General features: G+C 42.1%; 2 protein-coding genes across 2 annotated transcripts in view; both read left to right on the forward strand.

The window, feature by feature from the left end:
* EXOSC10 (exosome component 10) overlaps positions 1-14,004 on the forward strand; it is a 14,426-nt gene extending 422 nt beyond the window's left edge. The window contains exons 2-25 of the mRNA XM_005427510.3: positions 650-786; positions 1,219-1,342; positions 1,836-1,940; positions 2,323-2,488; positions 3,225-3,336; positions 3,612-3,687; positions 3,825-3,935; positions 4,367-4,510; positions 4,825-5,015; positions 5,721-5,877; positions 6,451-6,599; positions 6,875-6,925; positions 7,641-7,752; positions 8,449-8,499; positions 9,030-9,108; positions 9,272-9,393; positions 9,699-9,794; positions 10,416-10,490; positions 10,923-11,010; positions 11,136-11,209; positions 11,774-11,954; positions 12,423-12,484; positions 13,157-13,230; positions 13,821-14,004. Coding sequence (XP_005427567.1) covers positions 650-786; positions 1,219-1,342; positions 1,836-1,940; positions 2,323-2,488; positions 3,225-3,336; positions 3,612-3,687; positions 3,825-3,935; positions 4,367-4,510; positions 4,825-5,015; positions 5,721-5,877; positions 6,451-6,599; positions 6,875-6,925; positions 7,641-7,752; positions 8,449-8,499; positions 9,030-9,108; positions 9,272-9,393; positions 9,699-9,794; positions 10,416-10,490; positions 10,923-11,010; positions 11,136-11,209; positions 11,774-11,954; positions 12,423-12,484; positions 13,157-13,230; positions 13,821-13,851 — 2,568 coding nt within the window. The 3' untranslated portion in view covers positions 13,852-14,004. The remainder of the gene's footprint in view (positions 1-649; positions 787-1,218; positions 1,343-1,835; positions 1,941-2,322; positions 2,489-3,224; positions 3,337-3,611; positions 3,688-3,824; positions 3,936-4,366; positions 4,511-4,824; positions 5,016-5,720; positions 5,878-6,450; positions 6,600-6,874; positions 6,926-7,640; positions 7,753-8,448; positions 8,500-9,029; positions 9,109-9,271; positions 9,394-9,698; positions 9,795-10,415; positions 10,491-10,922; positions 11,011-11,135; positions 11,210-11,773; positions 11,955-12,422; positions 12,485-13,156; positions 13,231-13,820) is intronic.
* A 413-nt stretch (positions 14,005-14,417) lies between these two features.
* SRM (spermidine synthase) overlaps positions 14,418-15,939 on the forward strand; it is a 9,449-nt gene continuing 7,927 nt past the window's right edge. The window contains exon 1 of the mRNA XM_014309674.2: positions 14,418-14,486. Within this exon, the coding sequence (XP_014165149.1) occupies positions 14,418-14,486 (69 nt within the window). The remainder of the gene's footprint in view (positions 14,487-15,939) is intronic.

A 15,939-nucleotide genomic window follows, 5' to 3' on the forward strand; every position in this document is an offset into this window, starting at 1 on the left:
GAGGGTTTGGGCTGGGCCGGCGGCTGCAGAGGCCAGAGAGGTGTATCGAGACCTGTTACCGGCCTGGGTCGGGCCCTGGCCTTGTCAGCCACCGGGGATTCCTGGAAATGCCGAGGAACCGGGACCCTCGTGAGGGCTTGTCGCGACGAGAATTGCCCCTGGCCTCATAAATCGCGTCAGCCGCCGTGTGTTTTACCTATGCACGATTCTGATGCCGGGAGGGAATGGCTGCCAGATCCCAAATAGGAAGCGTTGCAAAGGATCATGCAGGAGTCCAGCTCCTGGCTCTGCACAGACACCCCTACAATCCCACCTTGTGCCTAAGAGGATTGTCCTAAAGCTCTTGGAGCTCTGGCAGCCTTTGGGGCCATGACCATTCCTGGGGAGCCTGTTCGTGCCTGATCACTGGAGGATGATCAATAGTAGTTCTATAATAATTTAGTAGTTCTATAATGAAGTTTTTGGACTTTCGTTATTTAAAGCTGTCTAAATAACCATGTGAAGTTACTCCTTTGAAAAACCCCACAATACCACCCATTAGAACCACCCAGTTCCAACCAGCCAGGCAAAGTGCATTTCTATCAAAAAGTATCTGGAGTAAATAAAAACAAAATACTGACAAAAAGCTGATAACGGTGTTCTTGCACAGTACGCTCTCGGCACAGTGGTGGCTGCAACAAAGGCATCCAACGGGCTCCCCCAGCCTGGAGACGAGTATGATTTCTACTGCAGCTTCCCTGGGTTCCGTGCCTACTGCAGCACACAGAGCGACCGCCTGCTCAGCTGGTAAGGGCCCTTCTGCACCTCGGGGCTGGTGCTGATAGCTGGCAGTCCAAACCAGAGGGTAACCCCTTATTTGACAACTTCAAACTTACCATAGGTAAAAAGGTGGTTTATTTCACACATCTAGTTTTAGGTGCTTCTCTAGCACTTGGCAACTGAAGTGGCAGGCTTAAAGAGGGCATTTCATTATAATTGCCATGAGGAGAGGAGCTGTGCAGAGAGGAGCACCTGATACTGTCCATTTTAAAAGTCATGTTTGTGAGAAACTAATTCTGACACTTTAATACTGTATAGTTGCTTTTTCTATTTACTGCTTATGTGATGATATCTATAATTTGATTTCTTTGAAGTGTAGAAAGTGTAAGAGAATTGGATGTTTTAGTGTTTAAATAGCCTGCTTTCAGATTGCTGACAGCTGTGCTGTTCTCTTGCAAGCATGAGCCAGGTGATGCAGTACCATGGCTGCCGGAGCCTCATGAAAGATTCCAGCAAAGTGACAGGGCTGGAAGATAAATTTGATATGCTGGTTGACTCCAATGATGTCATTCTTGAAAGAGTGGTAAGCAAATTATTTCTGGATGTGGTTCTTAAAAAGTGTTCCGTTGCCACAAGCTTTCTTTTTTTTTTATTGCAAGAACTTTAGTGGCACAGCTTCCACAATTAGTCAGTATTTCCTCAATTTTATGTATTCCCTTTTTATTTTAAAAACCCTTCCAAATGCTAGGCCAGAGATCACAGCAGCTAAGGTAGGTGGGCCAAGGGGTGGGAAGGTAATATGGGATGTGTGAGGAAACTAAATGCAGTTGGACATAAAATCCTCACAGCCTGAGAACATGTCTGTACATTTGAGAGTGCTTCTCTGAAGAAACTCTTCCCACCCCTGATCTTCAACATACTCCTCCCATGTTTGTCTGTCTTGTGTTGCACAGAATTTGGGGGAGATGGCTATGGAGGTATCTACCTACATGACTTTCTTTACTCAGTCTGACTAGAGTAAAGTAAATCACTATGGTGATTTAAGAGGTGTTTCACATTGTTTTTCTGGATTTTAGAGTATTTTATTGGATGAAGCATCAGGAGTGAATAGAAACCAGCAGCCAGTCCTGCCAGCTGGGTTGCAGCCCCCACAGATGATTGTTTCCAGCTGGAACCGTAAGGTGAGGAGGCCCCTAGGCTCAGTTTGGCTGTGTTAGCTCAGCTCTTCTCCCAGCTGTTTTACCAGCTCTCCAGTGGAGTTGAGTAGTTAAATGTTCCCTCATGTTTTTTCACACATTCTAAGTACCTCTCTCTTTTTCCTGTTCATTCAAACTTGGTTCTGAAATCTTTGTGCTTTCAATTGCCATTTCAGTTTCACATGCTCACCAGCCTTTCCTGTGCTTATGAATTCAGGATCTTGAGTCCCAACTTTTTTTCCTTACTGAAAAAAAGTTACTCAATTTTAAATGTGGGGTATAACTCCTTCTCTGAATGCTGGATCAGACTGAGTAAAACAATGTCTGGCAAATCATGTTGGTTTTACCTCTGTATTTTTTTAAATAGGCAGGAGAATTCCACAAAAGATCTCAGTCTGAAACATTCCGACTGCTTCATGCCAAGAATATTTCTCGACCGCAGCTGAAGTTTCGTGAAAAGATTGACAATTCCAACACTCCCTTTGTACCTAAAATTTTTATCAAACCAAATGCTTTGAAGCCTTTGCCTGAAGGTAAGGGGTTTATTTTTGGGGGGGGTAATTTGTTGCAAGTATTTGACACAAGCCTGTCCTCTCAGTCTAGAGGAGAAATCACAGACTTTAAAAACAAATAGCAGGAGACGTTGAACGTTTGGGTGTAGTGGTCTTGGTGACACTGTTGTTTCCATATCTGTGATGTCAGGATAGGTCAGCAAACAGCATCTTCATGCTGGTATACAGCAAATAATCTGTTCCAAACAGATCATCTGCTGCTGCTTTTTACCACCTTGAACATTCATGAGAGTCACTTTTGCGTGAGAAGTCTTGACTAGTCTAGCTGGCTTTACAGATATTCTTTCAGATGAGTGAGCTGCAGTAGGTGTGTGAGGAGACCTACCTTTGGTTTTGGTGTTTTATCAAAGCTGCTGGTAACACCCTGTCTCAGGAACACATTCTGTTGCTGCCAGTTCATCTGTATTCTGCACTGATGCAGTTGTACTTTCAGTAACCGGGAAGGACTGAAAAGTTTTTCTGAAGATTTTTCAATTTCCATCCAAGCTTTTGAGCCAAAACCACCTCATGTCTTCCTAAAAACAGCCAAGTAACTGAGTTGTTATTTCAGGTACAAAATGACAGCAAAAGCAGCAGTACTAAATTAAGATTTTTGATACTTTGTAAACTCTTGTGGTGGGTGGAGGGGGAGATAGTGGTAGGCTGAGAACATGTTTTGTGGGGGACCTAGTCCAGTTATTCCATATTGGTTGTTCAGCCCTCACAAAAAGTGGACGGCAGAGAAAGGAGCGCCCTGAGGACTTGGATGTGCCAGCTGCTTTGGCAGACTTCATACATCAGCAGAGGACGCAGAAAACTGAGCAAGACATGTAAGAAACTAACCTGCCAGCAAGGTGCTTGGAGTCCCCTGGGTGAACCTGTGTGCTCAGATTGTGCTGATGCTCATCATGTATAACAATTCTGCATGTGTTTGTGTCCACACTATATTGTATGTGATTTGCTTTAGACCTCTGCAGTTACATTAAACCTCTGCTTAAAAACAGACAGAATAGGGAAACTACCATAGCTCTCAAAGCCTCTGTGCTCTGTCCTCATAAAGAGGACTGGAATTTAGTCTGTGCTTGTCTCTTCCTAATTTCCACAGGTTTGCTCACCCTTACCAGTATGAGCTGGAGCATTTTTCTCCACCAGATGAAGTTCTCAAGAAACCTGAACTCCAGGTTGGTGCCCACTTTAATTTTAAACTACAGATGTAGTACATTTAAAGCCATATTTGACAAATTTCAGGTTTGAGAGTGGAGGTTGGGACTGGGAGTTGACAGTGAATATACCATGCCTAATTCATTTGCTCTGCCAGATGTACAGGCCCACTGAGGAAACACCCTGTCATTTTATCACCACACTGGATGAGCTGGTAGAACTAAATGAAAAGCTTATGACTTGTAAAGAATTTGCCTTGGACTTAGAGGTAATCCAATTGCATTTTATATTTAGAAGTTACACGTGTACTTTTAGGAGCTAGGGGACCATTATATTCTTCTCATGGTGGGGTGTGGGGTGGTTTTCTCCTGGTTTTTGTACTCCCCAAGATGAAAAGACAGTTCCTGACCCCTGGTCTGTCTGATATTATCTATAAGGTTGAATTAAACTGTGTCAGTGTTAGAAGTTTTCCAATGGCAGGGCTGGCTGCACACTTCTTAGTGAATTTGATCTTCTTTCAATTAATCCTGTTTTTTTAATGTCATCTTAGTTACTGCAAAGAGGAAGTTTGCTCATCCAGTGTCTTTTTTTCTCACAGAAGTCCTTGTTGCTCTTTCTTCCCTCATTTAGAATGCCATTTGTTTAATAGTATTGTTTCTGTAATGAATCCTAGCTTACATCTCTCTTCCCTGTGTCCAGCACCACTCCTACAGGAGCTTCCTTGGCTTGACGTGTCTGATGCAGATTTCCACCCGAACAGAAGATTTCATTATTGATACACTGGAACTGCGCAGTGACATGAACATCCTCAATGAGACCTTCACAGACCCTGCAATTGTGAAGGTCAGCTGCAAAATTCACCAGATTTTTTAAAAAATAGTATTATTATTGTTTTAGTTTGAGCTTTCTTAGAGTTAAAATCACACTGCATGCTCAGTCTTGATCACTTGATTCTGCTTTCAGTATAATTTGTTCAGGAGCCTGTTTCCTTGATGTTAGTAGTGAATTGCTTGACAGATGCACTTATTTAGTAGTTCTGTACTTAACAATAAAAAACAGAGAAAAGAAATCAAGACACATGAGTATGAAAGCACAGCAGTACCAGCCTGGAGTAGAAATGTTCTTTGTATCATTCCCAAATGTTTATGTTTTTCAAGGTCCTTCATGGTGCTGATTCAGATGTGGAATGGCTGCAAAGAGACTTTGGTCTGTACTTGGTGAATGTGTTTGATACTCACCAAGCTGCTCGTCTCCTCAATCTTGGCAGACATTCTTTGGATCACTTGCTAAAGCTGTATTGCAATGTAGATGCTGACAAGAAATACCAGCTGGCTGACTGGAGAATACGGTAAAAACTGACCCTCAAATGGGCTGGAGCTGCAAGGTAGCACTTCTCCTTGTTTGCATTGCTAGAGCTTCTGCCTGCAGGACCCATAGTTATGGGTTAGTCTCAAAGTGAATGAGCGCAGCATTTACCTGGCTATGCCCAAAGCTTTTGAGTATTACATTTTCCCATGTTTTTTTTAATTAAATGAGGTCTTTTTGGAAAGATCTGCAAAGATGAAGTAATGAAAATCTGGAAGCCCACTTCTTAGGAACAGTTCTTAATCACTACAGTGTTACAGAGACAGTATTTGCTCCTCTAGCACCCCCACAAAAACATTTAATCACCTGTGCGAGGCAGAGCAGATGGTGTTGGAGCAGTGATGTTGACTATGCAGGTACATCCTGCACACCACAGAGATCTCAAGTCTACTTTTGTAGGCTCTGCCGAGAGAATAGGGCTATAACAAATACCATAGCAAGCAGTTCTGCCACGTGACTTAGCTACACAGCAGCCCTGCTCTCCAGCACACAAACAAGGATGTGAACTGGAGAGTGCACAGCATTTTACTGCTGTTTCCTAACCAATCTTTCAGTATGAAAACAGATTTTCCATGTTAGTTCTTGGCATATCTCATATGCATTTTGCCCTAATATGCCTTTTAAGAGAAAAGTAACAGTTTGGCAAGACAGCTGAAATATGTTGGTGTAATTCTGGCTCTTTTTGTAGCCCTTTGCCAGAAGAAATGATCCGGTATGCCCGTGAGGACACTCACTACCTGCTCTACATCTATGATAAAGTGAGGGAGCTGCTGTGGGAGAGAGGGAAGGAGCAGCCCACACAGCTGCAGGTTGTGTGGCAGCGCAGCAGGGACATCTGCCTGAAGGTAAAGCTTCACCTGAATCAGAGTATGGGATTAGGAGAAAAGGTCCTTTACCTATTCTATGTCTTTTTGTGTGTCTGAAAACATCTGCATGTACTCTGACTCAGTCATGTGCAGTCACTTTCACTAGCTATGGTCCTTGGATTCAGATGCCTTCCTGCTCTTTTTTGAATGCTAGTATTCCTTGCCCTCACAATGCATTCTGGTGTGTCTTTTCCAAGAGAGATGTTACACTTCTGGCTCTGCTGGATGATCCTAGAAGTTCAAAGCCTTACTGGAATTGCATTCATAGACAGCTGTATTGTGCCTGTGGAAAGCACTGTGTGAAAGTAGGCTTTGTGTGATGTAGTAAAGCTTGATGATAGTAAAGCTGCTCCTGGATTTGATGAGGGTGGGTTTCCCCTAACAATGGATGAGGTGTGTTTTCAAGAATAGGCTCCTACCAATAGTTTAGGATAAAAAGCTCAAAGACACATTGTACCAGAGTGAATTTAGTCCCCTGATGTCCATGTGAGATTCTGTGTCTAAGAGAGGTAATACAGAAAGCTCATGAGTGCTTCTTTTTTTCCTATCCAGAAATACATCAAGCCCCTCTTTACAGATGAATCCTACCTTGATCTCTACAGGAGGCAGAAAAAACACCTTGATACCCAACAGCTGGCAGCATTTAGGCTGCTGTTTGCATGGAGAGACAAGATAGCACGTCAAGAGGACGAGAGCACAGGGTAGGGAAGTCTTTTGTTATGGACACTGACTTAATGCTTTAGTAAATCTCTTGGATTATGCCCTTCCACCCCTGAGATGGGACTACTTTGTTACCTCTAGAAATTACTGTACTACATCAGGCTGCTTGTTACACAGGAGTTCTGTTATGTTTCTTTTCTTTTTAAAGTATTTCATCATCTCAGGCCTTGTAATGGGGGAAGAGTTGTGCACTTTAAAGGTGTTTCTAATTGTTTTTAACATTCTGTTACATTCATACCACCTCTTTGTGTTGTAGGTATGTGCTACCAAACCATATGCTGTTGAAGATTGCAGAGGAGCTGCCCAAGTAAGTTTTGCTCACACTGAAGGAGTCTTACTTGATCTTAATATCCAGCAAGTCGCTTCCAAGTGTGTAATTACTTCTGCAGTTGGTCCCTTCCTTCCAGCTGTCAGTACTGCTTTTCTCTGTAGTTGTTCAGTTTGAAAGAGAATTAAATAGCAGTACTCCTTCAGAAGGCTTCAGATGTCTGGGATACATCACTTGGATTGCATTGCACTAATAAACCACATTCCTTTGCATTGCTCTGTGTTACAAATTCCCTTTGAGATTCCTTCACTTTTACAGAGCAAGAGAGGGGTGAGTGCCCCCAAAACTTATTTGTATTTTTATTGCAATTCCTAAAGGAGTGGGGAGGTCAAGGGCCAGATCCCTTAAAGCACCCAATTTATACAATATTTTCCTCAAACATTTGGCACTCATCACCTAACAACCATACTTGAGAATAAAAAAAAAATACATCTTTAAAGGCAGGTCTGCTGCCTGGCTCAGCTTTCATAGGTGAATACTGAATGAAATGATGATGAGGAGAGCTGACTTGATGGCTTCTCCTCATCTGCACAAACCTGGTGCAGAATTTCATCACAGAGATTAATCTGACTTGTCTTGTTCTGTCACAGTCAGGATACTGATTAAATCCTTTGAATTGCACATCCTTTGAATGCAAATGCCCGACATACCAGCCATAAATACAGCACACTGAATTTTCCTCCTCTCTCTCCAGAGAATCCCAGGGTATCATTGCTTGCTGTAACCCTGTCCCACCACTTGTTCGCCAGCAGATTAATGAATTGCATCTGCTCATTCAGCAGGCCCGAGAGATGCCTCTTCTCAAGGTAGGGGTAGCTTGTACCACACAGGAGATTAATCACTGGCATCCCTAAGCCAGGCCCTGGAGCTCAGTGGTCACCTGTGATGATGTGTATGCTGAAGTTTGCTTTTAGAACCCTGAATTTTGTAGTATACAGAAAGATATGTTGTAACTTCTTGCCTGTCTCCTGTGTAGTGGCTTACACACAGTGTAGTTTCCTGGAAAACTGCAGCAGTAAATGAACAGACACTCCTTGAATAGAATGCAGTTTGTCTTATACTGTACATCACATTTGCCTGTGTGAGGAAGAACTGCACGTTGTGGAATTTGCTGGCCATGTAAATGGACTCATAAATATTTTACAGCTATGGTGAGGCAAAAGAACTAACCTAGGTGTAAGAAGTTAATTAGTTAAAATATATCAGCAGGTGGTGAGGCCAAAGAACCAGCCTAGGTGTAAGAAGTTAATCAGTTAAAATATATCAGCAGCGTGTTGATATTAATACAGCTTTCATCCATAGTGAAAAAAACATATGAGCAAGAATGTGCCCTCTCTGTGTGAGGTGTTTGAATGTATAGCCAAGTGCAAACACTGCAGGAGAAGAAGAAAGTCATTTTATTAACCTGCTAGTTTGTAATAAATGTGATGAAAACATTGATAAGGTGGCCAGTCTAGCAGAAACAGGGCCTTTAAGTGACTGACCTTTCTCTCCCATTCTAGTCTGAGATTACTTCAGCAGTCAGGAAGAGAGCACCTCTACCCAACCCTGAGGTATTGTTTGCATTGTATTTTTACCTAATGTCTTAAGCCTTAAACTTGGAAACAAATGTATCCAAATTCTACCTGCTAGTAAATTGCTTCTCTCATCCATTTTACAAGTTTCTCTGCTTTAGCTTAATGGTACTTATCTGTGCCAGATTCATAATAGTACCAGTTGTTAACTGATATTTTACAAACCACCATAAAGCAGCACTTAAGGTTTCATCAGCAAACACTCTGGCTGCTGGACAGTTTCATGTATGTTGGAATATTTTGACTGAGCTGTAAGAAGAGAGGTTTCAGATAAGTTTCTAAGGCTGACTCTTCTCTCTTGTCATGTACATGAAGTACAGCATCTCATTAGCTCGTGGGTGTTTGCACAGGTAGCCTTTTGATGCCAGATGCAATGTGCTCTGGCACATGAGCTGCACTAATATTCCATCTCTGAATTTCATCCCTTTTTTTTGAATTTTCATTAAACTATGTGAAAGTAATAGATTCATATTGTGTCAACGGTGTTTATAATTTGAATCTCTCTGCAGAAGCTGGAGAATGCCCTCTTTGGACCACATGACAGCTCACGGATTCCTATGGATGATTTTCAGAATAACTCTGCCTTGGGTAATTTAGAGTTAACCTAAAAGCTGTGCTAATAATACAGTGATTGAGCTTTGACATGGGGAAAATAAGCAGTCCTGAAAAAACTTTCAGGGAAACCTCATGACACAAAAGAGCAGTAAAATACACAAGACTCTAATAAAAATTTTGTCTCCTTTTCATGCAGACCCTGCACTGGTTTTGGAAGATGTTTGTCTCTTTTCAGACAGTGAGAGGACAATGGATATTCAAGATAATCAGCCAGAATCAACATGTCTTGTTGCTACTACCACTGTCAGCATATTCAGTGTAAGCAGTATGTTTGTGACAGTGTCAGAATTGAAATACTAGAAAACAGATTTAGTAATCTGACAAAACTGTGTGGAAGTGTTGAAATAAGGTGGGAATGCAAGGCAGTGGTACTGACTTTTGACAGGCATAAGGCCTAACCAAGACAACTGGGTTAGGAAGCCAGCAAGGTTACTCCATGTCTCTGGAGGGACACTGCTGTCAGTAGAATTTCAGAGTGAGAAGCAGCATGGCATGAAATGGCAGTAGCTAAACAAAAAGAATGTTTGTGTTAATATTTCTTCATTTTTTTCTTTTCTTTTAAGGAATGTGATGAAAATGAAGGAAATAAGAGGACTTTAACCACTGCACAGCGGAAAGCTCAGCTAATAATGGAGTCCTTTGAAAATCCATTTAAAATGGTAAAAGCTCCCAATAGTGGGATTCAGATTACCCAATGCAGAGGGTGCCCTGAGCTTGTTTTTCAGGCATATCATATCATTGATAAAGCATCAGCTGCTGCTCTCTGACTGGAATCAAGGGATTGTCCTTACAAAGACACATGTGTGGGCTTGTTTTCAAAACACATTTAAATACCTCTTTTATACAAGTCTTTCTACATAGTAAAGAAACCATTCACCATGGTTTTTTAAGCTAGGTTTTGGTTTTTCAGGTTTTTTGATCTCTCCTTTGTGGCTAGGATTAGTAAGCTGATTCTACTCTTGTAATGAATCAGAAGAACAATAGAATGCTGTTACACATTTGGAGTGGTAAATTCCTAGAAAATAATACCAGAATTTTTTCTGGTGTGCAGTTGATGGTTGATCTGTTGAGGGTGTTTGGTTTTGTGGGGAGGGGGTTTTAGTTGTTTTTTTTCTTTAGTATTTCTCTTGGCAGTAGCTGTGTTGACTTCTTTTTTTCCACAAGGTGTTCTATCTGTAGAATATTTCTTCAAATGAACTCACTGATTTACAACAAGTAGCATTTTAGCAATGAGCTAAATGTCACATGCTGTTTAAAGCAATTTTTTTTCCTCTCTACAGTATCTACCTCCAGAGGAGAATTCTGCCTATGTCTCACAATCTGCAAAGTTTGACCCATCATCAAAGATTTATGAAGTAAGAACGGTGCTAAAATTTCCTGCCAAGTAGTACAAAAGAAACAAATAAGTAGTTTATTTTCCATTGGGAGACTCAGCAATATAGATTTTTTTTTCTCTTTGGATACTTCTTGAGAAACTTAACATGTTTCTGTGACATTGTATCCTTTGAAGAACCAGGGATTGGAGACATTCTCCTGCATAGTCCTGTTTGTCAAAGCTGAAAACTCTACTGAAAGTATGTGCATTTGTTTTTGAGGCTTGTTTGTAGCTTTGAACTTTTAAACCATTTGGTTTTACTTCACATGGTGCAGCAGATCTTAATGTCTTACAGTTGAATTTCATGTTTTGTACTCTTAATGAGCACCAGCATGTGTTAGCAAGTTTATAAACAACTTCTTGCCATAAAACTTCAAAGAAAGTGTTTCTAGGTAATACTTTCTCATTGCAGATCAGCAATCGATGGAAGCTGATGAGTCAGGCACCAGGACAGAAGAAGTCCAAGAATGAAACCAATAAGAAAGCAGCCCAGCAGTCAGGTACAGCCATTCTTCCCTTCCTTGGTGTGTCTTGAGACTTGATACAAGCTGCTTTGCTTGCCTTTTTCTAAGCCCCTGGCTAACTTACTCCTGCTTTTTACAGTAATGCTTCTTTGTCTCCATAGCTGCCCATGTCCAGACACAGAAGTTCAATAAAAAGCCAGCACAGAATGTTGTATCTGTTCGCCAGCAAGCCATGGTATGTCATAGAATTCCTCCTTTCAGCCATTGCTCATCTTGACTGTTATAACATAATTCAGAATGAAACTGAGCCCTGTAACTGAAATACCTGAATAGATATATAAATATCAATATAATTGATAGTAGTCTTTGTGTGGTGCTGCCCTGGGTGTAACAACAGGCTCCTGCTAATTGTGCTGTGCACATCATCCCATCCCTCCACGTGTGCAGTAGGGGATGTTTCCCGCTGATGCACCACTGCTCCTCACTTCCTTTAAGGTGCTTCAGTTGTTCTGCACAGGTTCACCCAAATATGCCAGTGGGGCCACAGCAGATCTCAGCTTCCCATATCCTGTGAAATGACAATTTAGCTTTTTATAGACGTCCCTACTGTGAGGTAAAATAAAAAATAGCAGTTTAGGCCCCAGGAAGAGCACAGAGATTTCTCCCCATGCAAGTATTGCCAAAGACAAGAGGAGTCACTGAAGCCTGGCTCCATGGGGCAGTTAATTTGCCCAATGAGTTGTTTCATTCTCCTTTCTTCAACTTATCCTTTTTTCTATTCTGTGGGTTGCTTTCATAGCAGGAGCAAGCTCATAGGAAGAAGGAGAGAGACACAAGTGAAATAGGAGCAGAAACAGGAGCAGAGCTGCCAACGCAAGAAAAGAAACGGCAGAAAAAAACCCAGCAACCAGAAGAGCTGGAAGCACTAAGGCAGTTCACCCCCTTTGATTACAGAAATTCCAGCTTCAAAGTGTTTGCAGGTAAGATCTGATCCCTTCTAGAGCGCTGCACACTGTGGAAAATGTCACCAGCTGAGCCTTGAGAGGGCTGTGTGAGTGTGGGTGCCAGTGCAGTACAGACTGTTACACTGTGCTTACCTTATAGTGGGGAAATAGTTCAAGAAATTGACTTGAGGAATGTACACTTTAGTGTTCCTTTTCTGATTTGGAAACAAATCCTGAAACAATTGGCCTAGTGGGTTGTGGATTTGGATTTTGTTTCTTTTCTCTTATCTGTTTAATTGGAGCCAGGAACTAAGAGGCAAAGGAGATTTGACTCCTTTGTAAAAAAAGCAGCTATTCAAAAACATCTCCTGCCCTTAAAAGATTGTTCTGCATTTTACTGTGTGGGAGACTGTAGTGAAACCTCCATATCATCAGAGGAGCACTGTGGAATTCATTGTTCTTTATAGAAAATTTTAGTAACAGCTTCTCTCCTCTCTCTCTTAGGAGGCAGCAAATCAAAACAGTCACCACAATTTGATCCTGCCAAGCAAGCTCACACAGGCAAGGTATGGGACTGTCATGAAAGGAGGAACAGAAATGTGGGTGACTGTATGTACCCAGCCAGGGGCTCTCTGGGAGGGCACATGATATTTTGGGCATCTGCAGAATGTTCCCTAACAGCTGCTGAGATGCAGCTTCCATTCCCAAGTTCATTATTCATTATTTCTTTCCATTCAGGAGGAGCTTCCTTGGAGTCCCTCAGACTCTTGTTGTTTCCCACATATTCATACATTGCTCACACCTATGCCTCTGTACGTCACAAGCATGACATTTGGACCACAGCAAACCACTACAAATTCCAGTTCCAAATTAAATTCTCAAAAATCACAGGCATTCCAGTGGTTCCAGGACATGTCAGCTTTGCTTGTTGCTCATGTACCCCTCCCAAGTACTGTTATTAGGAACAGTCTCAGCTCAGAGATTTTTTTTACTTATTGCTAATTGAGGTTGAAAAGAAGGAAAAAACCATAAACAATCAAACTATGGCTTGCTGATGAACAGACACAATGTTTTGTGATGCCTTTTTATGCATATTTAGGAAGTCTGTGACGAGCACAGGGAAGTCAATGAGCAGAGTTCTGTGAAATTGGAAAGATAAGGCAGCACGTGGAATATGCTTGAGAGGAACCTCACTGTGGTGGTGTTTTATTTGTTTGTTTGTTTGTTTCTCTGTGCAGAAATTTGCTGGACCTAACAAACTTCAACAGTCTGGAAACCGGAGCATGTCCTACCTGGTGGGGAAAGCTGAAAGGTGTGGTTTTATCCTGCCCTCATCCAGCTGGAGTGTTTGCACAGCCCTGCCCCAGAACCATGGGCAGACCACAGCTATTGTCTTCTGCTGCTGTGGGAGGTTGAGCATATATTTAATGGAAGAGGTTGCATCACACCCTGACATCAGTTTAAAGGACAAAAAAAGAAGAAAAACCCAACAATTTAGGATTAATGCAAGACAATTAATGCAAAAATTTAGATTAATGCAATGACTGGGTGGAAGGTTTGAAATGCTGAGGTAAAAGTTGGTGTTAAAGGGTGTGGGAGTTGCTTTCTTTGGTCAGAGATAGGTGGAAATGTAGAACATCTGCCTAGTTTGGGAGGAATAAGAGTACTGTCAAGTATGAACATTCTTATTCTGAATAGATACTTAGTGTTTAGCTCGCAGGGTTTGATTATTGTGTGTTACTTAGTCATACAAGAGCAACACTACCTAAGGGCAGCATTGGAGGGAGAAGGGTACTCTGTGCCTCAGGACCCTCCCTTGATAGAATCATTGTAACATGGCTTGTTTTCACTCTTGAGTGAATTAACTGCAAGAATTAAAGTGTTTTTTAAACTCTTTTGCAGGAGTTCAACACACCACTGGCCAAAGAGATAATCTTTGTTACAGGACCTGTGGGAGTTGCTGCGGAATGAAACAGTAGTTAGAAGTGTTGCCACCATGGGGAAGCAAACGCCAGTCATTGATCAGTTTTTGTACAGGAAAGTTTTTAAAACCATTAAAATCCTTTTATTTCCAAAAGGAAAAATATCTGAATTGATGTCACTTTTGTTATATTCACATTGCGCTTTTTTTCCCTAATTATATTCACAGTGTTGCTTTGTTTATAATTTTGAAAGTTTATCCTGTGTCCTCAAACACAATTAGGCTAAACTTGTCACTTCTTGGAGCTGCTTGAAGTGCAGAACCAGCATTTCTTTGGAGTAGGGGAGGAATCTCTTGGCATCTCTATAGGTAGCACAGAAATTATAGAGATGCAGTAGATGTAACTCAAACCCCAGCAGTTCAGAGAAGGAAATGAGACCAGAGTGTCTTTCATGATAGACCTTGCTTACAAATTGAACTGCACAGCTCATTTCTTACGATAGAAGGTAATACAGAAAAAGAGAAGGTAATACAGAAAAAGAGAAGGTAATACAGAAAAAGAGTGTGTTTACCTCACAATGTTGGTGTATTTTAATGGAAAGATTGTACTACTCTTTGTAGAAAGAGTATCAGAAACAGTATCATCGGTATTGGATGGGTCAGTGACAGAGTTTATTCTGATGATGACCTCTGACATTTTAACAGGGCTTTATTTCACCAAGACTGTGAGGAGACAAGATTTGGTTTGTTTTCAGTCTTTTCCCCTGTTTCTGGGAAATAGGGAATGGAAGGAACAGAGGAGGTGTTTTCCTCCTTAAGTATCTTAGTGTGAACAGTGCTGACCAAGCATTGTAATGGTAGAACTGAGTTTCTTTCTTATAAAATCTGCTTGCATGGCTGGATATTGGAGAATGTTTTTGTAAAGAGGCAGTTAAATAGCAATTGTCTCCAAGTGCATTTGCATTTGCCAATTCCTTCCTTGTCAGCTTTACCAGTTCTTGTTATTTCTTTAACTTGAAGAACAAGTAAGTGTTAGCAAAAGCCCCATCGGTCCAGGGGATATTAAAATCTATGATTTAAATCCTCTACTTTAAATTCCAACGAAAGTGACATTTCAAGGATGATCCTAATTTTAGTCTTTTTCTGTTTTCCCTTTATGAATTGCAAAAGGTTTTTAAAATGTCTTTAATGGAAGTGACCAGCAACTACATACATGCTTTATTCACTTGGTTGTGCCTGTGCAGTTGTAGCACTGGAATCCCCTACTGTGAGGTTGTTTTGCTCTTGTGCAGCAGTTGTTGGAGGTCTTTGTGTAACCTAGTTGGAGAACTACTCTCAGAAGAACCTTGGTGCATTTTTCCCAAAGTCTGCTGCTCATAGAACACACCACATTCTGCAAGGGCACTGAGCCCTCACCTGGGCCCACCAGCACCAGAACTGCATCTGCTTTTGCAATATCCACAGAATCATAGGATGGGTGAAGTTGGTAGGCACCACAGCGAGTCACCTGGTCCAAGCCCCCTGCTCAAGCAGGGTTATCTTAGAGCACACGGCACAGGATTGTGGCCAGATAAAATCTGTCCAGTGAAAAAGTCTCCATGCCCTCCATATGGGCAATCCATTCCTGTCCTTGGTCACTCACATAGGAAAGTTCTTCCTAATGTTCAGCTGGGACTTCATGTGCATCAGTTTCTGCCTGTTGCCTTGTGTCCCAGTGGTTGGCACCACTAAGCAGAGCCTTAGTTCCCTCTTCTTGGCACTTTCCCTTCAGATATTCACCATTCATGAGTGCCCTCTCACCCGTCTCTTCTCGATGCTAAACAGGCCCAACTGCCTCAGCCTTTCTCCTTGAGAGATGCTCTCACCAACCGTCCTCGTGCAATCCAACACAATGCATCCTTATTACTTAAACGACCCGAATTAGACTTTTCGTTTTCCCGAAAACTGTTCCTGGCGGTTCCTCAGGCAGGGTAGAGCGGTGCCGAGGGCTCGGAGCAGGGGCTGGGGCGGAGTGGAGCCGAGGCCTCGGTGCGCTCGGAGCAGGGGCTGGGGCGGCGCGGCTCGGGCGCGCCCTTTCCCCGTGGCGGCGGGGGCGGCCCC

The sequence above is a fragment of the Geospiza fortis genome, unplaced genomic scaffold (assembly GCF_000277835.1).
Source record: "Geospiza fortis unplaced genomic scaffold, GeoFor_1.0 scaffold132, whole genome shotgun sequence".
NCBI lineage: Eukaryota > Metazoa > Chordata > Aves > Passeriformes > Thraupidae > Geospiza > Geospiza fortis.